This window comes from Convolutriloba macropyga, chromosome 3 (genome assembly GCF_964194025.1).
Source record: "Convolutriloba macropyga chromosome 3, txConMacr16.3, whole genome shotgun sequence".
Lineage (NCBI taxonomy): Eukaryota > Metazoa > Xenacoelomorpha > Acoela > Convolutidae > Convolutriloba > Convolutriloba macropyga.
The window spans coordinates 36,072,075-36,096,012 of NC_134470.1; the positions used below are offsets into that span (position 1 = coordinate 36,072,075).

At 37.8% G+C, this 23,938-nt stretch overlaps 1 protein-coding gene across 3 annotated transcripts in view; it reads right to left on the bottom strand.

Moving 5' to 3' along the window:
* Positions 1 to 9,035: 9,035 nt before the first annotated feature.
* LOC142336171 (solute carrier organic anion transporter family member 4A1-like) overlaps positions 9,036 to 23,938 on the bottom strand; it is an 81,364-nt gene continuing 66,461 nt past the window's right edge. For 2 of the 3 annotated variants that reach the window (XM_075384791.1, XM_075384790.1), the window contains exon 14: positions 9,036 to 9,648. In XM_075384791.1, the coding sequence (XP_075240906.1) occupies positions 9,249 to 9,648 (400 nt within the window). In that variant the 3' untranslated portion in view covers positions 9,036 to 9,248. The remainder of the gene's footprint in view (positions 9,649 to 23,938) is intronic. The other variant, XM_075384792.1, reaches the window with a different exon arrangement.

Consider the following 23,938-nt stretch of genomic DNA (forward strand, 5'->3'; position numbering starts at 1 on the left):
AATTGTTTAATAGCCGCACAGCGATAGCTGGGGCTATTATTGACCTTAACTTGGTTTTTTACAATTCAAAGAATTTGAATTGTATTGGGGCGCTGTCTTTTTTTTAAAGATCTGTTCACACATACTCATGATTTTTGAAGTCAAATTGGACTTGTGATTTTGGTCACGCCGAAACAGGAAGTGGAGCGCAAAACCGAGTGGTTTTGCGGCGTGAAATTTTTTCGCTCTAACTTTAAAGTCAAGTGAGAAAAAGGTGTTTGAACATCGTTCATTCTAGGCCTAGTTTTTCTTTGAGCCAAATTTCAATTTATCGCTATTGGTTATTTTTGTTGTTTTGCGGCATTTTGACATTGATTTTCTGATTTTTCCATCTGATTTTTTTAGAAATGGTTTTCCCAATTCACATTTGTTGTTCAGCCAATGAAAACTCTTTGAATTGTACGTCAGTATAGGTGCTAAGTAAACACTCTATCGGAAAGAATCAGATTCTATTATAGAAAGTAACGTTCAACGAATAAGCATCTTCTCTCTCATCACATCAAGGCAACTGTATTCAAAGATATCAAGGCAAAAGTGCATCAAACCGGCAGATCTAGTAACATTTTTTGGCAGGTCTTAGTCTAAGATTGATCATCGAGAAGTTTTAAAACATAAAATTATTAAGCCTAAAAAAGCGCAATCGATTTAGTATATTAGTAGGCTCAACGAAAATTATGTTGAACGAAATTTTTTCGTCTTTTCTACGTAAATTAGAAGAGATTTTTTGCGCAATCTATTTTTGAAAGGCTTACATGGTTAAGATATTACGTAATATACTTTTCTCGCTTTGTTTCTCGCTGCTCTTTTGTTTACTCGTTTTGTTTAAATAGCGTTGCTCATTTACGCAGGTAACATCCTCCGGCCCGGAAGAAAATGTTGGGAGGATTGGTCAAGCTTAACGAGTGGGCGAACGAGCGATCCGGACGACGTGCGTACGACGGCGGAGCGGGCGACGCTGTCGGAGCCGTAACGGAGTTCTTCAATCCTAGCAGTTGGATAGTAACCCCTAGGGTTGCTTTCTTCAACGATTCAAGTTAAATCACCAACCTTTAGGTGATGCTCGGCAGGCGTCTGCCACATAGCTCTGCAGTTCAGCGCAGGTACATACTCCGTAAGCCAACGTGTCCAGATTGCATTGGCGTAGGACTGTGCCCGGGTGTACCGCTTACGATGATCGAACTCGTCGACGCCAACGATGGACGGAATTCTGGTTGCTTGGTTACCGAGTAGAAAATGGTTAGGTGTTCTTGCGCCTAGGTCGGACGGGTCGGCGTTTACAGGCGTTAAGGGACGTGAGTTTAGTGCGTGTTCAACAAGACAAAAAGTAGTGTTCAACACCTCATCTGACCTGATCTGTGAGGCGACGTGTACCGAGGATGGTGTACAGTACCCTCTTAAAACTACGGACCAACCTCTCCCAGATGCCACCTTGGTGTGGCGCACTGAGCGGATTGAACCTCCACTTAATGCCCTTATATGCAAGTTCGGCGGCAATGTTAGGCGTATTCAATTTTTCGATGCATTCACGGAGCTCTTTCTCCGCTCCGATGAAGTTCGTACCATTATCCGACCAAATCATAGCAGGCGTACCGCGACGGGAGACGAACCGCGCCACTCCCATTACACAGCAACAAGTGTCCATGGACGGGACAACTTCAACATGGACAGCACAAGTAGTCAAACAAGTGAACAGAAATCCCCAGCTCTTCTCGGTGGTCCGACGAACGGTGACGTAGAATGGGCCGAAGTAATCAACCACGGTGTTGGTAAAGGGAGGAGACTGGTATGCGAGTCTCTCCTTTGGGAGGTCTACCATGATCGTTTGAATGGCTGCTGCACGGAACTTTCTACACAAGACGCAGTTTGATTTGAGGGAACGCAGTGTGGAACGTAGTTTAAGGATGGCATAACGTTCCTCTACCTTTGACCGTAAACAATCGATGCCCTGATGATGGTTCTTAATCAGCATGCCGCAGGGACAGTTTAACAAAAGTATGACGCGCGTTCAGCACAATAGGTTGCTCATTGTCAAAGTCAATTTCTACTAGTCGTCGGAGTCGATGAAAAGAACGGATGAGACCATGAGGCCCAATAAACGGAGTAAACTGAGCAATGCGGCTGCTCCTCTTAACGGATTTATTGTCAAGAAAATACCTTCTTTCGTTACTAACGGACTCTTTTTGAACCAGGTACTGGAGATGACGCTCGGCTTCGTCATGCTCAACAGGGGCCGCTATGCTGCCGTCTATGGTACGGTAACTTTCATGAGATGGTAGAAGACGGAGCACAAATGCGGTGACACGAAGTAATTTTTGATAAGAACTGAACTTATCAAACAAGATTAGATTAACGCTTTGTTCCTTAGTTCCTTAGGGGGCTTGGTTACGGATGCGTCTAGAGATGAGATGGAGTGATCATAGATGAGATGAGATTGATGAGATGATGTTATCAACGACGTCAGTATTTGGTACAAAAGGGAATTGCTTAGTTCTCAAGAAGTCAGGACCCCCAACCGGCTACTTGATTGCAAAACTTCAGCGGACCTACCACGCGTGCCAGCATCTGCCGGATTATCACACGCGGCGACGTGGTTCCATTGGTCAACGCTGGTGTTCAGGATTTCACTAACACGATTTGCAATGAAGATGGGGTGTTTGTTTGTTGAGTTTATCCACTGCAAGACGATGGTTTCATCTCTCCGCATAAATAATTTATCCACAGTAACCGTTAATGCTCGATAGATTTCCCTTTTTAAACATGCTGCGACGAGAGCGGCTTGTAATTCCAACTTAGGAACCGTCATTACCTTCATAGGTGCAACACGGGCCTTGCCCAAGACAAAATCTAGCTCTGTTATAATCTCCCAGGAGGTGCAAGTTACTTGAGCCCTAAGAAAACCTACTGCACTGAACACGTCTTGCGAGCTATCACCAAACATTTGGAGTTCAAGATGTTGAATGGTCCTGAAAAGTAATTTCTCGGTGTAGTGACCTCAGCTAACCGCGGCAATTCAACAAATCAGGCAAGGAATCTGTCAACTTGTCAACTGTGCCTTTAGGTAACTCGTCATCCCAACTTTGTCCATTGACACGCCAAATGTCTTTCAAGATTAAACGAGCACCAACAGTAAACAGTGCGACACGACCAATTGGGTCGTAGACCTTTGACACTAGACTTAAGACAAAGCGCGGTGTTAAACTTTTGTGATGGTGCTGTTAGTACCCCTACTCATAACCAGAGTATCGTTGTTGTGATCCCATTTAAGCCCAAGCACGTGCATTGAATCCTCCTTTGATGAAACGACGACCTTCGGTTCAGAGGATTGAGCAGACCCATCAATTCGGTCAGTCAGATCTGGTACATTGCTTACAAACTTAGTAAGCTTGAACCCACCTAGATGGAGAAGATTATACCAATTCCTTCCGCCTAATGAGGGCCCTCTCGGGGGATTCCACTGAGTCTAAGTAATCGTCCATGTAGAAGTTCTCAAGGACGGCTTTCGCAGCTTCTGGGTACTTCTTAGCATTATCACTTGCCGTGCGTTGAAGTGCGTAGTTGGCGCAGGTGGGTGAATCTTTTGCCCCAAAGACGTGGCGTGTATACTGGTGTACCACAACATTTGATGTGGGGTCCTCCTGCCACAAAAAGCGCAATGATGGCTGATCACAAGGTAACAATCCAACTTGGAGGAAGATTCCCTCGATGTCGGCGGTTACGGCAAATGGATGTTGTCTGAACCGTAGGAGTACATAGATTAGATTTTGTGTGCATTCTCTTTTTGTAAGGCTTACATGGATAAGAGATTACGTAATATATTTTTCTCGCTTTGTTTCTCGCTGCTCTTTTATTTACTCGCTTTGTTTAAATAGCGTTGCTCATTTACGCGGTAACAGTCAGGACTTGTCCTGCTATGTTTTTTTTTTTATTTTGTCGTCAAGATTTTTGTTACAACCATATGACGTCACAACCAGTTCAAATCTGCTTGTTGTTCATTCGTTCATGCAATTTCAACCAAAGTGCGTGTGGGACGTAATTTTTCACTTTTATTGGAGCGAGTTTTTTGTTCATTCGCGTGATTAAGTCTTTGGTCACGCGCGACATACCTCGTTCTCAAAAATGACTTCTTGAATCTGAATTTCGGTTATTTAAATTTAATTCGAAGAGATAAGGTCCATTGAGTGCTTATCACTCTAATTGAAGGTTATTTGAGAGCAGCTAGTAGAAGCAGCAATAACTTTAACAGATTCTTAATTAAAATATAACATCTGAGCATTTAATAAAAATAAATAAAATTTTTTGGGTCTGTTTCTTTTACTATTTTTTTGAGACTGCAGATCTACAGAGCTATTGCGGCTGTTTTCTGGTAATCTGCCAGTTGTGTTTTATTTTTGAAGGACAACCAATCTTTGTAAATGTAATACACTTTAATTAAAACTGAGACTTAATGTTTGCTGACTTTTAGGTCTGAGGTTAAACAATTCAGAGCTTTGTATGTGAAGCACATTATCAGGTTTTGAGAAAATCTTTAATGTTTGGCAGCTAGACAATCCAGCCTTCTTTATTGCTGCCTGATTACACTACCTGCAAACCTTGAGGGTAAGTTTTACTAGATATATTCAAAGCGCTGGAGACTCCAAATGCATGTAATATATTGAACCATAAATGGTTCACAAATGGTCCTTGGGTACCATTGTCTAACCATAACTGGTTTTTGGGAACCATAAGTAAGACCATAAATAATCAATGGTTCCAGTGAGTTCCCAATCGTTTCCCGTCGACGCAATAAATCTGGCAACAATTCTTTGATGCCACAGCTGAGACCATTATTATTATTCTTAGAAACTATAGCAAAAAAGAGTACAAGAAACTTCACACTTTCTTGCATGGAACAGTTTTTGGCCTTATTGATTCTGAGAAGGGACATCTCGGCTAGGTACAATTCCAGCTACAACTCCTGCCAAATGACCCGCCTTAAATAGAATTTAACTCGAAAATAATTTTCAGGTAAAGTTTCAGTCACTTTGCAAACAATTTCTACAAACAATTTTACAACTTAATTTGGTCTGAGGCAATTCAACAAGTTAATTTGATTCGAAACTTGTAGACAAAGCAGTCAACTAAAAAATTGTCTGTGGGTGAAATTCCAAGATAATGCTGAAAAATCCAGGTGAGATCCAGGTGAGCCTAAGAAAAATTTACCTAGAAATGCCAGCGGCACAAATTGTTTCAATTAAACGTTTGGTTAGTTGTCCCAAAAATACTTTTCAATTTCTCTCAAACGAAGTTTGTAGCAATTATATTAGTACTGCAGTCTTTTTTCGACTCGACGAGGTGTATTGATATGCTAATTTTTTTTTTAAACTGAAGCTGACCGTTTCTTTTCGAATATTGACTTCTGTTTTGAAGCGTTGAATTCTGTTTTCAATCAATGAATTTTTTTAAAAAAACTTTAGTTTAAAATGCATAGTAATAAAAAACTGAAGGTAATAATCACGGGTTAACGTTCATTTTGAGAATTTTCAGTCTTATAACAGCCCCTCCTCCCTATTCAAACTGCAACCCTTCAATTACCTAACCCTCCCCTCCCCCAACCCACAACCACCCCCCCCCCCCTCCCACGCATAAATACTACTCTCCCACTGTTGTAAAACGGCCCCACCCAGTTACCTACCCCTGTCCCCCGACACTGTCCCCCAACCCCCATGCCTCAACAATCATCCCCCACCCGGTACCGCCACCAAGCCTCACGCTTACCCACACCCTTAAATCGTGCTGCGTTATTTCAAAACAATTTCTACAGTCTTTTTAGGTAATCATATTTTTTGTTCTTTCTCCTTTTTCTTTGATATTTTGGATTCAATGGTAGTGGAGAAATTAGAGCTCTTAGAGTTCGTTCCAATTTTATATGATTTTTGCTTGACCGAAATCGTCTGACCCTTTTGATTCTTCGTCCACAAAGTGGGATAAATAGGCAACGCCCTGATAGCATTAGATTCTCTTAGAGCCTTTCGGCTTACTAGAGTCTAGTCATGCAACTCACCGAAACTGTTTTGGAGACACAAATTTATGCCGTGAAGGGCGGTTCATAGAGCTGCACTACCTTCCCCCACTTCGCCGCTTCCCAGCAAATTAGCACCATATGTCAATACCCATGCCATACTCCCTGTGCCCCCAATCGCCACCGCCCCAGCACATCGTTCCCCTCGTAACCAGCGTGCTAGACCACCCCCCCCCCTCCCCACCTCCCTCACTCTACGTGCATTCAATTAACCTAACGCTATCCTCCTTAAACCGTACATAGATCCTGAAGAAGCCAACCACTCGCAATTTGTTTGAGCAATTCACACGACGTTAACCGGTCATGTTGACCTTGACTTTAAATTTGCTGTGAAGTCAATTGAACATCCTGCCTTGTTTGAAGAAGCCAATCCAATAGCAAAAAATTCCTTTTAATTCTTTGGGAGTTTGTGAGGCCAATAACGCAGCGTCGAAAGCTTCGATAATGTCGAATTTTATCAAATTTAAATATTAGCCTATTCTTTGGTAAGTTCGATTGCCTTGTCTATATGATATTGAAGCTCTCCATTTTTCGACAGTTTTCCCAATATTTCTGTGTCTTCGTGTGCAGTCCACATACATAACACATTTTTTTGACAAAATGTTTGAAAAATCCACAGTGAGAAGAAAACAATTGAAGATCTTTGTGGTCTGCGGCTTCAAAAGGAGACGTTCAAAAACCATTTTGTAACAACAGGAAACGAAAAAAATATTTTTAACAATATTTTATAAGCCATTTAGAAAGGTGCTATCAAAATACAATGTTCAAGGAATGATGATATCAGCGACTAAATTAAAATTTTCCACGAAGGTAAATGGTTCAAACGGCAATATTCATAACTGAGACACCCATAGTATACGCAATAGTTCCTCTCGTTCAGCAAAAGGGGGATATTTTCTAAAAGAGCGTTCATTAGATGTTTATAGAAATTGATATGGATTTCCATTATATTTTAAATTGAAAAAATTAAACTCTCCATTTGCCTTAAAATAATTATTTACTCTCTTACTGCACTTCAGCCGCCTAAAATTGTGAAGCAATTTATAGAACACACAAAATTCAAAAACACAAAGTTCAAAATGGTCAATTTAAAAATTTATATGAAAAAAAAGATACGCACAAATATAATAATTCCTTTTTAACTTCGTTCCTTAGCCCTTGATTTCTTTCCTGTTTCATACGGAAACAAATTGCCAAGCTATCCGTGTATATCATTATTAGTTTTAAAAGAAGTTATAGATTCTCAAGATAAAATTTTCCCCACAAGGGTGCTAAACCGGACATCGAGGTCGGCAGCCTGACATTTTATACACTCAGCTACACAGGCTTTAATTTCCTTGTGCTCAAAATCCATTTAAATAACTATTTTTATTTTAGAACTAGAGCAACGTAGATAACTCAAAAATGAATTTTGAGTTTGAAAAAAATTTGAAAAAGTCACTCATGAAGTCAAAGAATATTCTATAAGAAAACCGCAAAAGCGTCCAGCGAAAATTCTGCATAATAACAGACATGTTTACCATAATTGCGTATAACTTCAATCGAGAGCAATTAAAAATGGGATATTGCTGCTATTGTGCCCAACTGTATTTCAAGTTAGAAAGCTACAAAAACATTAATATGCAACGAAAAATTTCTTAAGCTAGTGGAAAAATTTACGTTTACGCTTTCAATGCACCAGCATTCTTGCGCAACAATTTTTTTTGAATGAATAGTTTTTTGTACAAAATGTCAAGTCAGCGGATAATTTCTGCTAGCGCCACCAGCCCTATTTAGCCGTTAATTTAGCACCCCCAAAATCTAAGTTTTTGCGAATTGTAAGAGCAATATTTGCATTTCATCGAAACAAGAGTGTCTAGGAAGATTGAAAGCACTTTTAGAATTGCTTCCTGTAATTTTTGTTAAAAAAATCATGCCCTTTTTGTTTTCAATAACACCAAAAATGATCTAAAACAGACATTTTTACTGATGCTTACGTTATATGCAAAAAAATGTTGGTTGGAATACTTAATACTTTCAAACCATAGCTGTGCTAACTTTTTGTGAATGCACAATGTTCATATATGTTTATGTATAAAATTACATAACTTTAACAAAATGCTCAAACATTTATAAATGGAGGGTGCCAAACTAAGAGTGGGGGGGGGGGGGAGGGGAGGGGAGGAGGCGCTAGCAGAAAAGATCACAGTCGGTTCGCAGGTCTTGACAATTTCCTGTATCTTTCCGTGAAAAAAAAAAGATAAAATTGGGCCCTGGTTCGGTTTGTTCACTTAATTTAGTTCAATTGGTTTAATTTGTTTTTATTTCATTCATTAACTTTGGCGCAATTGTGCGGTTTTAGCTGCAGTCTATGCGACAAAAAGGCAGTTTCCACAATGGTTGTTTTTCATATAAAAAACTTGTTCTGCGGGTATTTTAGAAGATTTATAGCCTGAATTCATCAATAATAAGAAAGATATCAAACAATTAATTTGTTCTATCCTTATAAACAAAATTCAGCTCAAATTACTCTTAATTACATTGTTAGCTAAAACTACAACTTTGTTATTTTTCAACATAGTTACCATTCACAAAATGAAAGTCAACTGATATGCACAGTATGAACAACAACAAACAAAAATGTTATTTCAAACATAAATAAACAGCTCTGATCAATTTGATATGATGAAAAAACTTTCTCGACTCCAACGCCGACGACGTCTAGTTTGGGTTTAAGCAGCGCAACACCCCCCCCCCCCCCCCAACCTTCCCTCCCTCGTTACCTTATGATTCCTGAACCAACTTAACCGCAAGATATATGACTCCGGCTTGACCACCGTAAACTTAGCAATAATAAAAAGCCATATATGGATTTTATGGATATTAAATAACGCAGTGTTCTTCAAAAACTTTGAGTTTGAATGATGAACAGAAAGACCATTAACAAGTGACCATAACAGGCGATTTTTTGGACATTCAAGGTCTGTTTTATTGTTTGTAATTTTTGTGTAACTCTGGGACTTTTCATGGGTTGAGGGCTGTGAAGGGGCTTTTCAATATAATTAAAAATACTGACCAATGATTTTTTAATGCCGACCAGCGGTTTTTTTTAATATAATTAAGCATCATTTTGAGAAATTGGAACCTTTTGTAATGTTAAACAACACTCGTTTCAAGATGAGTTTTGAGCGGCTTCCTGAGCTTTTGTCAAGTTGTTTTCGACTAAATTATTGCTCGATTTTTGCTCAGGTTCTGAAGTCTTTAAAGCTTCTGAGGTATTGGAGTCGGTGTCGCATTCTCGTACTGTTTTGTATGTCTTGATAGCAGAAATAAGGAACAGCAACCCCACAATCATAGGACTAACTGCATATGCAAAAGTGTAATAGCCCAGTTTCTTCGTGTCGTTGCTCAGGCAAAAACTTGACTCGTGGCAAGCTTTGCTTTCATTCCATAATAGGCAAGTGCTGTCGAATATTTTGCCGACTATGATTGGTCCGGGTATGGTGCCGAGTAGCCGGACGAATACCCATTGGAGTCCGAGTGCTAAACTTCGTTGGGTATCGGGTACAACCCTAAATGGAACAGAACAGCAAAGCCAGTTAAAGCCAGTTAAAGTCATAGAACGTAAACGAAAAGCGAAAGTTGTAAAAGTTCTTACATAAATGCAGATTTTCAACGCCTTCAGCGGATAACTATTTAAGATTCATTCCATGAGTACAGAAGTGTCATTCAGAGCATTTAGCACGTATTTTGCACATTTATTTAAAAAAAATCGGCAGATTACACTTACAGATTGTTTTTGTTCACATTTTCAAAACCCTTACCCCACATGTGCCAAAACGAACGGATATATACTCAATGACTTGTTTACATAGGCTCCAAAGAATCTTAATTCAGAATGAATGATCACTTAGACTTAAGTGGGAGGAAATAATTTTCAATCAGTATCATTGAACGGATTAAATACATAAAACTGTCCCCCAGGGTACACTTTCACCCTTCATAATTGTTTCGACCCCACTTGTGGGGGAGGAACTATATACTCAAATGGGTTTTTTTGTTCAGTCATTTTTGGCCGATCGATATATTCATCGTAAAGAATTGAGACCGGTGTCATTAGAAAACTCGTCCGGCGTAGAATATGGAATTAAAAAGATTTTTCTGATTTTCGTTTTTTACAGGGAGTTATCGAGGTTTAAACTTTTGCGAACATAGAGTGAATTCCGTGCATTTTATTCACATTTTCCGGAATTTTTGACAAAAATTTTGTCATTTTTGCTAAAATGTGTTAAAATTTATTAAGGAAGGTGTTGTTGGAGGCTCGATAATGTGCGTACGCACATAATGTTTCGACCCCGCTTATACACATTCATGACTTAATTGGCTGAATCAACAAAAAAATTGAGACTTCTAATGAGTGAGATTAAGTTACATGGCGGCGAGAGCAAAAAAAGCAAAAAGGAGACAGAAGAAAAATTCTTTTTTTGAAAAAAATTTAAACTGCAAATCATTAAAATAAACAGCTACAAACAAAAATCTTTAACCAGGTCGAGTTATACGTCATAGGGTAGCAATTAAGATCTATCGCTATCGGGTATATGGCGCACAACAACGAAAAGAACGACAAACATAGGCAAAATTGGAAAATCCACAAAGTTTTGCAAGATAATTGTGTCACAGCCTAAAAAGCTTAAACTATTCAACTAAAACAAATAACATATCCAGATACGCATTTTTTCCAACATTGTGCATTTTCTCTACAATTCCTTCCCTTAACTGGACTTTTCAATAATGTGATAATTCGCCAAGGAAACAAAATGAACACACAAAATATGCAATTATGATCAAAAATAAAAGAAAAACTGAAAACGCGTAGTACCAAATTAAAGAAACCATTAGTTGAACATAAAACTGTTAACGACATTATTTTAAAACTCAAAGGAAGTCGATTTCCGCCCCTTTATACTGAGAGTACGTCCCAAGTTGAGAGAAAAAAAATAAATTACCTGCAAAGTTCAAAAATTCAACAAAGTTTCCTCAAAACAATTAGATTCAAAGTCATAACAGACATTAGATAACAACAGAAAAAATATCTAGCTTCCTTTATGTTTTCTAAAAGCTAACTGGATCTTTGATTGGTGACACATTGGTGACTCATTTCTGCTAAAATGAGTTAAAATTTATTAAGGAAAGTGTTGTTGGAGGCTCCATAATATGCGTACGCACATAATGTTCCGACCCCGCTTATACACATTCGTGACTTAATTGGCTACTAAATGAGGAAGAGATAGAAAACTTTCAAAAACATACATATGGTTGAATAAACAACAAATGCAATACGATAATGCCAAGCTAGAGGGCCGGTGAAAGACGTTGGCAATAGGAGTACTAGAAACGACAATAATAGAAATCAAACAACAAACATTATTCAAACAACAAACAAAGAAATCAAACAAAAAACACTAGAAATCAAACAACAAACATGTTTATCAAACAGCCAAAAACTAGAAAGGACAATAATGAAAATCAAACAACAAACGTTATGCCAAAACCCGAAGTCTATAATAAAAAAATCATAACTAAATCATACTACGTCCCAAGTTGAGAGAAATAAAATAAATTACCTGCAAAGTTCAAAAATTCAACAAAGTTTCCTCAAAACAATTAGATTCAAAGTCATAACAGACATTAGATAACAACAGAAAAAATATCTAGCTTCCTTTATGTTTTCTAAAAGCTAACCGGATCTTTGATTGGTGACACATTGGTGACTCATTTCTGCTAAAATGAGTTAAAATTTATTAAGGAAAGTGTTGTTGGAGGCTCCATAATATGCGTACGCACATAATGTTCCGACCCCGCTTATACACATTCGTGACTTAATTGGCTACTAAATGAGGAAGAGATAGAAAACTTTCAAAAACATACACATGGTTGAATAAACAACAAATGCAATACGATAATGCCAAGCTAGAGGGCCGATGAAAGACGTTGGCAATAGGAGTACTAGAAACGACAATAATAGAAATCAAACAACAAACATTATTCAAACAACAAACAAAGAAATCAAACAAAAAACAATAGAAATCAAACAACAAACATTTTTATCAAACAGCCAAAAACTAGAAAGGACAATAATGAAAATCAAACAACAAACGTTATGCCAAAACCCGAAGTCTATAATAAAAAAATCATAACTAAATCAAACTACGTCCCAAGTTGAGAGAAATAAAATAAATTACCAGCAAAGTTCAAAAATTCAACAATGTTTCCTCAAAACAATTAGATTCAAAGTCATGACAGACATTAGATAACAACAGAAAAAAATATCTAGCTTCCTTTATGTTTTCTAAAAGCTAACTGGATCTTTGATTGGTGACACTAAGTCATTAGGCTACAAAATTTATAACAAATGAAATCAAAACGAAAGAAGTCCATAAAGTTTTTTTTACGAAAACATTTTGTCAGAGCCATGAAAACCATAACTATGAAACCATAATGTAATCTCTTTCTGTCGCGTTTATTGTAATTAGTATTTGTCAATAATTGAGCCCTGATTTGATATTCTTGTCCGTAAATTACACATAAAACATTTACATAGCGGAAATATTTTGAAGGTCGCGCCCCATTAAAATCTAAAAAATTTTAATCATAAGAACCTATAATGAGACCAAGATCAACTCAGTTGCTGCTGCGCGCCTAAAAAAACACTCAAGCGTGAAAATGGTTGCGAATTTGATCATTTCGATACACAATTTTTCAGTTTGTCAAAAACAAATAATGCATTTTGTGTAATTATCGAATTTTAATTTGCAAACAATTGGCAAAATTATTATTCCAGAAGACTCTTAAAGCCAACGAGAGTACAACTAGCTCTTTTTTGAGCTTAATAAGAGTGTGATTGCAGTTTTAAGGTGTCTACTTACAGCAAATTTGAAGCAAGTGGGTTAAGAAAAGCAAATTTGGTCCCATTTTTGACAAAGTCTGAATTTTAAAAAATTTAGCATAAATTCTAGCCAAAAAATTCGGATCAAACAATTCAACAACCTTCCTTTAGAGATAGAATCTATAACACTAAAGTTAACAATTTTAACATATTTTAGCAGAATTGACGAAAGTTTTGTCAAAATTGAGGAAAATTTTGTCAAAAATGTATATAAAACAGCTGAAATACGTCTAAGATTCACAAAATTTTAAACCTCGATAACTCCCTATAAAAAGCGAAAACTGAAAAAGTTCCTTTTAATTCCATATTCTACGCTGGACGGGTTTTCTAATGATACCACTCACAAATTTCAATGTTTATTATATCGATCGGCCAAACACTGGACGGGTTCCATATTCTACGCTGGACGGGTTTTCTAATGATACCACTCACAAATCTCTATGTTTATTATATCGATTATTATATCGATCGGAAAATGTTTATTTTCTGAGCAAAAAAACCCCATTTGAGTATATAGTTCCTCCCCCCTCAAGAGGGTCGGAACAATAAAACTGTCCCCAGAGTACACTACGAACCTTCATAATTGATATTTTTGCTTCTATATGCAAATTATTATCAGTTTAAAAACAAGCACTAAATTTTTCTCATATGCTGATGAAAATAAACACTTTACGCACATGAGAACAGGACAGAAAAAAGTTCCTAATAATTGAGCAAGAATCTTTAACTGAAACATAAATTAAGCCTCTAGGAAAAATGAAGGTAACTAATGTCGACTATAAATAATGGTCCAGACTCGTTGCTTTTATTATCCAAATTGTTCTCTTTAATCGACTTGACTGCCTTATGTAACGATGCTGATTAATTGCAAATGAAAACATTGCCAGCCGCAATATATCTCCTTGACATTCATTGGAATTGCAAAACATCAAAGAACAAGATAGACAAATGGACCACCAGCTAATTTCTAGAATTCTGAGGGTTATATTCGGAGTGTAATTGTTATATGACCCCCAGACGATATAAACTTGTTGAAGCCCTGTGCTCTGTTAAAATCAGTTGTTGGAGATTAAAAGTTCAAAAACAATGTAACCATCAAGAGCTAGAGCGTTTAAATTTGTGTCACTGTTTATATACACTCCATTGATCTTCAATAAGCAAGTTTCAAAAGGGTAAAATTCAATAAGTGAGTGCAGAAGCCAATTGTTGAGTGAGGAAAATCGAAAACTCATCACACAAATGACTTAAAAGTTGAAGCAAACACGAGCAACAAAAGACGTCACGCAAGCACGTTCAACTGCACAGCAGTATACGTCACTCACTGAAAATGAAGAATGCAAAAGCTCAGAACATTCAGTGACAGAGACGACGAATTAAGAAAAACAAAAGCGGAAGACTCCGCAAAAGAACAAACTGCTCGGACCAATTAAAAAATTTCGACCAATATTCAAGGTGGCAGGTTTGGGGATGGGCATGTAGGGATGAGTCAGAAGAAATAAGAAATGCTGCCAAATGGGCCCAAAAGCCTCCTAGGTTAACCCTCCCATTTTGAGTAGTACTGACCTTGTATACACAATTAAACCTCAAAATTTTTTTTCTAAAAATCAGTTTTCTGAGTAATGTAAGTCAGGGCAACTTCAATTGTTTTTAGTTTAAACGCTTGAACAATCTCAACTTGGTAAAAAACTTGGCGAATAAAAAAACAAAAGCGACAGAAAATTAACAGCCATCTTCCAACAAAAAAAAACACAAATCTCCTAAAAAAGACCACGAGATCAAAAATAGCCACTGGCTATCACTTCACAGCTATTAAAAGCAAAACCCTTTAACAACGAAAACGACTACCTAAACAAAAATAGCACTCAAACAAATGACGAGGAGTTGCCTTTGGTTCTAGATAGCTGACGCACAGCCTCAGAGGGCGAATCCGAGAGGAGGAGGGATAGGATGGAAATCAAGTGAGCAATCGATAATCACTCTTTAAACCATCAAAATCTGCTTTCTCAAGCGTGTTTTGTTAGCTCTGCTGAACCGTTCACTTCTTGCTTCCTCTCCAGATTTCATAAAAGTATCGCCATTTTATCCAATTTTTGAACGAAACTACGAAATTATAGAAGTTGTTTCTAGTGAAAAAGGCGGTTAGCTAGGCGGGAACAATAGTACACGAGGGTATCGGTAGGTGGATAGGTATGTATGTATGAGTGCAATGACAGGGGTTATTTAAGTTGGGGTACTTAAATCATTAAAAGTTCAGGTCTTTAACATATAAGCTACAGCTAAATAGATTCCTTTACATCCAATATTCCTTTCCTAGCATTAGTGTGTCGAGCCAAGTGTTAGTAACTAAATAGATGTAAGCGAGACAAATATAGCGCAATCCGTCATTTTTCTCAGCCAATCGGAATCGAGTATTTAAATACGCATAGAAATCGTTCCAATTGACGAACAAAGCTCGGAAATATGCAAATAATATAATCAAACAAAAAACACTAGAAATCAAACAACAAACATTTTTATCAAACAGCCAAAAACTAGAAAGGACAATAATGAAAATGAAACAACAAACGTTATGCCAAAACCCGATGTCTATAATAAAAAAATCATAACTAAATCAAACTCGCATCAGATAAAAAACAAAACAATTTAACCTATGCTTCATTGGAAAAGATATGAGACCTGTCCCCAATGCTAATTAATAACAGGTGGGAAAAAAGAACAAATAGGTGCGAAGTTCAAAAATACTTTTCCATTTTTGAAAACAATTAATATCACAGTTATTAGTGTGATTTGATATCAACTGAAACCACTATAATGCTCCTTTATATCTACATAGGAAACAATTGAGCCATGTCATTAGCCAGTGTTTGATTGCGCAAAATTTTACAGACAATGAGATCAACGATTGTTATAATCTAAAAAGAAAACAAAAATCCTTTGAAATGTACAAATATATAAAAATCGATCATTTTAAGAAATCTCATTTTATGTAACAGTAGTACAGTAGTACTAAAGCCGATAAACAAATGCTTGGAGCTTGAACCGTTATAAAGATTCGGTTATCACTCACTGCAAACGGGTTCTGACCTGTGTTAACAGGGACTGATCTACAAATCGACCGCTAAGGTAATTAAAAAAGATGAAGCTCAAAAACTCAAAATTATTTTTGAAAACAGATATTTTCAAATGTCAAAACAGACTTAGGATTACATCAAAAAACGAGGGATTAAGTGTCAACACCTCAGGGACCCAATTGGGCCGACCAATAATGAGACTAAGTCACGGGCCCACAAAAACAAATACAAACGCTAAAACGTCAATCATTTTTACGACATGACACTGTTCAAGGCAATATAATTATAAAATGTTATCAGCAAAAACTGTAAATCATCAATTTACTTTTACGTTAACATCAACAAGCCTTCCTTATAAAACGACTAATGAGACATGACAACAAAAAGAAACCCAAGAATTGAACAGTATAGAAATCTCCAAAAAACTTTTTGTGAAACTAAATGGTCGAAGCAATCAATTACAACGTACAACCGAGCACCAAAAAATGTTTGAATAAACAAAAAAATTGAGACTTCTAATGAGTGAGATTAAGTTTCATGGCAACGAGAACAAAAAAGCAAAAAGGAGACAGAAGAAAAAATCTTTTTTCTTAAATTTAAACTGCAAATCATTAAAATAAACAGCTACAAACAAAAATCTTTAACCAGGTCGAGTTATACGTCATAGGGTAGCAATTAAGATCTATCGCTATCGGGTATATGGCGCACAACAACGAAAAGAACGACAAACATAGGCAAAATTGGAAAATCCACAAAGTTTTGCAAGATAATTGTGTCACAGCCTAAAAAGCTTAAACTATTCAACTAAAACAAATAACATATCCAGATACGCATTTTTTCCAACATTGTGCATTTTCTCTACAATTCCTTCCCTTAACTGGACTTTTCAATAATGTGATAATTCGCCAAGGAAACAAAATGAACACACAAAATATGCAATTATGATCAAAAATAAAAGAAAAACTGAAAACGCGTAGTACCAAATTAAAGAAACCATTAGTTGAACATAAAACTGTTAACGACATTAGTCTCAAACTCAAAGGAAGTCAATCTCCGCCCTTTATACTGAGAGTACGTCCCAAGTTGAGAGAAATAAAATAAATTACCTGCAAAGTTCAAAAATTCAACAATGTTTCCTCAAAACAATTAGATTCAAAGTCATAACAGACATTAGATAACAACAGAAAAAAATATCTAGCTTCCTTTATGTTTTCTAAAAGCTAACTGGGTCTTTGATTGGTGACACTAAGTTATTGGGCTACAAAATTTATAACAAATGAAATCAAAACGAAAGAAGTCCATAAAGTTTTTTTTACGAAATTATTTTGTCAGAGCCTTGAAATTCATAACTATGAAACCATAATGTAATCTCTTTCTGTCTCGTTTATTGTAATTAGTATTTGTCAATAATTGAGCCCTGATTTGATATTCTTGTCCGTAAATACATATAAAACATTTACATAGCGGAAATATTTTGAAGGTCGCGCCCCATTAAAATCTAAAAAATTTTAATCATAAGAACCTATAATGAGACCAAGATCAACTCAGTTGTTGCTGCGCGCCTAAAAAAACACTCAAGCGTGAAAATGGTTGCGAAATTGATCATTTCGATACACAATTTTTCATTTTGTCAAAAACAAATAATGCATTTTGTGTAATTATCGAATTTTAATTTGCAAACAATTGGCAAAATTATTATTCCAGAAGACTCTTAAAGCCAACGAGAGTACAACTAGCTCTTTTTTGTGCTTAATAAGAGTGTGATTGCAGTTTTAAGGTGTCTACTTACAGCAAATTTAAAGCAAGTGGGTTAAAAAAAGCAAATTTGGTCCCATTTTTGACAAAAAAGTCTGAATTTTAAAAAATTTAGAATAAATTCTGGCCAAAAAACTCGGATCGAACAATTCAACAACCCTCCTTTGTCTTTAGAGATAGAATCTATGATAGAATCTATTTTCTAATGATACCACTCACAAATCTCTATGTTTATTATATCGATCGGCCAAAATTTTCTGAACAAAAAAACCCCATTTGAGTATATAGTTCCTCACCCCTCAAGAGGGTCGGAACAATAAAACTGTCCCCAGAGTACACTACGAACCTTCATAATTGATATTTTTGCTTCTATATGCAAATTATTATCAGTTTAAAAACAAGCACTAAATTTTTCTCATATGCTGATGAAAATAAACACTTTACGCACATGAGAACAGGAAAGAAAATAGTTCCTAATAATTAAGCAAGAATCTTTAACTGAAACATAAATTAAGCCTCTAGAAAAAATGAAGGTAACTGTTTTCGACTATAAATAATGGTCCAGACTCGTTGCTTTTATTATCCAAATTGTTCTCTTTAATCGACTTGACTGTCTTATGTAACGATGCTGATTAATTGCAAATGAAAACATTGCCAGCCGCAATATATCTCCTTGACATTCATTGGAATTGCAAAACATCAAAGAACAAGATAGACAAACGGACCACCAGCTAATTTCTAGAATTCTGAGGGTCATATTCGGAGTGTAATTGTTATATGACCCCCAGACGATATAAACTTGTTGAAGCCCTGTGCTCTGTTAAAATCAGTTGTTGGAGATGAAAAGTTCAAAAACAATCTATCCATCAAGAGTTAGAGCGCTTAAATTTGTGTCACTGTTTATATACACTCCATTGATCTTCAATAAGCAAGTTTCAAAAGGGTAAAATTTATTATGTGAGTGCAGAAGCCATTTGTTGAGTGAGGAAAATCGAAAACTCATCACACAAATGACTTAAAAGTTGAAGCAAACACGAGCAACAAAAGACGTCACGCAAGCACGTTCAACTGCACAGCAGTATAAGTCACTCACTGGAAATGAAGAATGCAAAAGCTCAGAACATTCAGTGACAGAGACGACGAATTAAGAAAAATAAAAGCGGAAGACTCCGCAAAAAAACAAACTGCTCGGACCAATTAAAAAATTTTGACCAATATTCAAGTTGGCAGGTTTGGGAATGGGCATGTAGGGATGATTCAGAAGAAATAAGAAATGCTGCCAAATGGGCCCAAAAGCCTCCTAGGTTAACCCTCCCATTTTGAGTAGTACTGACCTTGTATACACAATTAAACCTCAAAATTTTTTTTCTAAAAATCAGTTTTCTGAGTAATGTAAGTCAGGGCAACTTCAATTGTTTTTAGTTTAAACGCTTGAACAATCTCAACTTGGTAAAAAACTTGGCGAATAAAAAAACAAAAGCGACAGAAAATTAACACCCATCTTCCAACAAAAAAAAACACAAATCTCCTAAAAAAGACCACGAGATCAAAAATAGCCACTGGCTATCACTTCACAGCTATTAAAAGCAAAACCCTTTAACAACGAAAACGACTACCTAAACAAAAATAGCACTCAAACAAATGACGAGGAGTTGCCTTTGGTTCTAGATAGCTGACGCACAGCCTCAGAGGGCGAATCCGAGAGGAGGAGGGATAGGATGGAAATCAAGTGAGCAATCGATAATCACTCTTTAAACCATCAAAATCTGCTTTCTCAAGCGTGTTTTGTTAGCTCTGCTGAACCGTTCACTTCTTGCTTCCTCTCCAGATTTCATAAAAGTATCGCCATTTTATCCAATTTTTGAACGAAACTACGAAATTATAGAAGTTGTTTCTAGTGAAAAAGGCGGTTAGCTAGGCGGGAACAATAGTACACGGGGGTATCGGTAGGTGGATAGGTATGTATGTATGAGTGCAATGACAGGGGTTATTTAAGTTGGGGTACTTAAATCATTAAAAGTTCAGGTCTTTAACATATAAGCTACAGCTAAATAGATTCCTTTACATCCAATATTCCTTTCCTAGCATTAGTGTGTCGAGACAAGTGTTAGTAACTAAATAGATGTAAGCGAGACAAATATCGCGCAATCCATCATTTTTCTCAGCCAATCGGAATCGAATATTTAAATACGCATAGAAATCGTTCCAATTGACGAACAAAGCTCGGAAACATGCAAATAACATAATTTCAAGTAAATCTATTCATAAGACCTATCAAAGAATACATGATTTGGCTATATAATCTTCGGGTTTTTAGATTCATCGGTTCAAAATGGTGACTTGCGTTGAACCTATTTGTTATCAGACAAAATACCGGCCAAATGAGCATCAAAAATTGCAGTCTAAAAAACCACTTGTTGAGATGTTCGCCGTAACCTTAATACGATAACAATGCTTATACGTTGCTTTGCTTTCTATCGATTGGAATTAAATGAATCTTCAACCAAAGACTGTTTTATCAGCTTTGTTTTGGAGCCGCTCTCGGTTTATGAGCACATTATTGACTTTTGTTTAGCCTAATTGTCATGAAAAACTGATCAAAGAGGCAGGAATTCGCATCTGTATGACGAATTGAATCCTCGAACTACTAATTGTTTTTATCAGAATTAATATTGGCATCGCAACATGGTGTACAGCACCTGCGTATAGTAAGTATACTGTGTGCGCACTTGGAGCCTATTTTGGAACAGGGATACAAATCCCAAGTTTAGTTCCCATATTGTGGATGTGGTCGAACCGTAAATCTAGACGACCATTATGGAACAGTCGATGCCAGTCTTGGTGTCCGGATTGAATTTGCAAGCATTATGTACATTCACAGATTCGGTGGGAAAAGCGATCATACTTCCAGACGACTTAGCCCTGTTTGGGGGAGGGGAGGATGGACAAACTGACCAATACATTTGCTTTGTTGACCTCACCCGAGACATGGAATATATAGATCCTATTTCATCATAGAGCATTGGAGAGATTGATGCCGGCTGTGGCAATGAAAACTCGCAAAACCATTGGCATGAAAAAAAAATGCAAGACTGATAGCAAGGTATCATCGGAGCGTCAAATAAAACTGTACGACAAAATTTTTGAAAACCTGTTAGTCGCATTAAATTGATAAAGTTTTAGACGGCAAATTTTGATGCTCATTTGGCCGCTATTTTGTCTGATAACAAATAAGTTCAACACCAGTCATTTTTTTTTCAATGAATCCAAAAACCCGAAAATTGTATAGCCAAACCATGTCTTATTTGATAGGTCTTATGAATAGATTTACTTGAAATTATGTTATTTGCACTATTTCCGAGCTTTTTACGTAAATTGGAACGATTTCTATGCGTATGTAAATACTCCATTCTGATTGGCTAAGAAAATGACGTATTTCGCTATATTTGTCTCGCTTACATCTATTTAGTTAATAACATCTTCCGGCCCAGAAGAAGATGTTGGGAGAATGGGTGCTAATTTTTATAGCGGGCGGACGAGCAATCCGGTGGAGGTGCGCAAGACAGTGGAGCGTTTGACGCTGTCGGAACCGTAAAAAGTTCAGTGATCCGAGCAGTGGGGTAGTAACCCCTTGGGTTGGTCTTTTTAACTACCCAGACAAAGTTACCGGTCTTAAGGTGTTGCTCGGCAGGGGTCTGCCACTTGGAACGTCGGCTCAGCGCCGGTACGTACTCTTTGATCCAACGTGACCAAATAGTGTTAGCGTAGAACTGTGTTAGCATAGAACTGTGCGCGGGCGTACCGTTTACGATGATCGAACTCGTCTACGCCAACGATCGACGGAATTGCTGTTGCTTGGATACCGAGTAGGAAATGATTAGGTGTTATTCCGCCTAAGTCGGACAGGTTGGCGCTTACGGTTGTTAACGGGCGTGAGTTAATAGCGTGTTCGACGAGACAGAAAATAGTGTCCAAAAATTCGTCAGTGAGGCGACGAGTACCGAGGATGGTGTAAACTATTCGCTTAAAAGTACGTACCAGCATCTCCCAGATGCCACCTTGGTGTGGCGCACTGGGCGGGTTGAACCTCCACTTAATGCCTTTATGGGCAAGCTGTAACATTGATAGTATTCCACTTTTCAATATTGTTGCGTAGTTCTTTTACCGCACCGACAAAGTTAGTGTCATTGTCTGACCAAATAAAGGCAGCTGTACCCAGACGGCAGACCAACCGCTCCATTCCATTACACACTAACTGGCGTCCATGGACGGAACAATTTCAACATGAACGGCGCGAGTAGTTAGGCATGTGAAGAGGAAACCCTACCTCTTCTCGTTAGTCCTACGCACAGTAACGAAAAACGGGCCGTAGTAGTCAACCCCGGTGTTTGTGAAGGGAGGAGACTGGTAAGCGAGTCTTTTTACTGAGAGGTCAGTCATGATGGGTTGAATAGTGGCAGCGCGAAACATTCTGCACGCGACGCATTTGGATTTAATTGAACGCAGTGAGAATCGTAATTTGAGGATGGTATAACGTTCTTGCACTTTAGCCCGCAGGTAGTCAATACCTTGATGATGATGTTTAACGTTGGTGTGCCTAAAATACAAATTTACCAATGCATGTCGTGCGTCGAGAACGATAGCAGGTACATTAGAGTCAACTTCGGCCAACCGTTTGATGCGGCCGGCCGATTGGATTAGACGATTTGGCCCAATAAAAGGAGAAAACGGAGCAATACGGATACATCGTTTAACGGATTTGTTTTCGAGGAGATATTTTCTTTCCGCATTAAATGATTCTCCTTGGACAAGATACTGGAGATGACGCTCGGCTTCGTCAAGCTCAGTGGGGTCTACGATGCTACCATTGGCATTACGGTAACATTCGTGAGAAGGTAACAGCCGGAGTGCTTACGCTGTTACTCATAGCAATTTCTGATAAGAACCGTACTTATCAAAGGAAATTAGTTGCGGGGGCGGCTCCATAGTTGACTTGGTTACGGATGCGGCCAATGTACTGGTTTTGTTATTTTCTTTAGTTGCTATACCAAATTTGGAGGATTTAACTACTTCGGTGCTTGGTTCGATCGGGAATTGCTTGGTTCTTAAGAAATCTGGAACCCTTAACCAGCTACTTGATCGCAAAACCTCAGCGGACATACCAAGAGTACCGGCATCTGCCAGATATTGCATGAAGCAAAGTGGTTCCATTCGTCAACGCTAGTGTGTTCTAAAACCTCGCATACACAGTTTGCAAAAAGTATTGGCTGCTTGCTTGTGGAGTTAAGCCACTACAAGACAGTTGTGCTATCGGTCCACATAAAAACGTTGTTAACATGCACAGGGCTCGACTCTTGTCTTCTTTCAACCGAGCGGCCAGTAGGGCAGCTTGCAGCTCTAGCTTTGGAATTATCATCACCTTCATAGGTGTTACGCGAGCTTTACCCAGGACAAATGCAAGCTCTGTTTTTGGCCCAATAGAAGTGTTTACTTGAGCTCGGAGAAAAACAACAGCGCTGAAGACCTCTTGAGAACTATCGCCAAACATGTGTAATTCCAAGTGTTCAAAGCTTCCCGATAAGTAGGTGTTCAGTATAGCAAGTAGCTCCTCGAATTGGGTAATTTTATACTCCATTCGAGGAACCTTTCAACAGTGTCTTTTGGTAATTCTTCGTCCAAGTGCTGCCCGCTGACACACGAGATGTCCTTTAGACCATTGGCATGTCAGCGGAGAGCTGACACGCCATGTCCTCCAGGTGCCATTAGGCCGGTGGGATCAAATACTTTAGACAATAGGCTCAACACCAAGCGTTGTTTTAAAGACTTAGTTACTGGACTGGAGGTATCCCGACTCACAACTAGAGTAGCATTGTTGTGATCCCATTTCAACCCAAGCAAGTGCAAAGATTCCTCCTGGGATGAGGCAATTACTTTTGATTTTGTGGACTAAGGTGACCCATCAATTTGACCAGCCAGATTTGGTACATTGCTTACAAACTTAGAAAGATTGAACCCACCTGAATGGAAAAGATGCACCAATTCATTTGATCTATTGGGAGCCCTCTCAGGCGATTCCGCCGGATCTAAGTA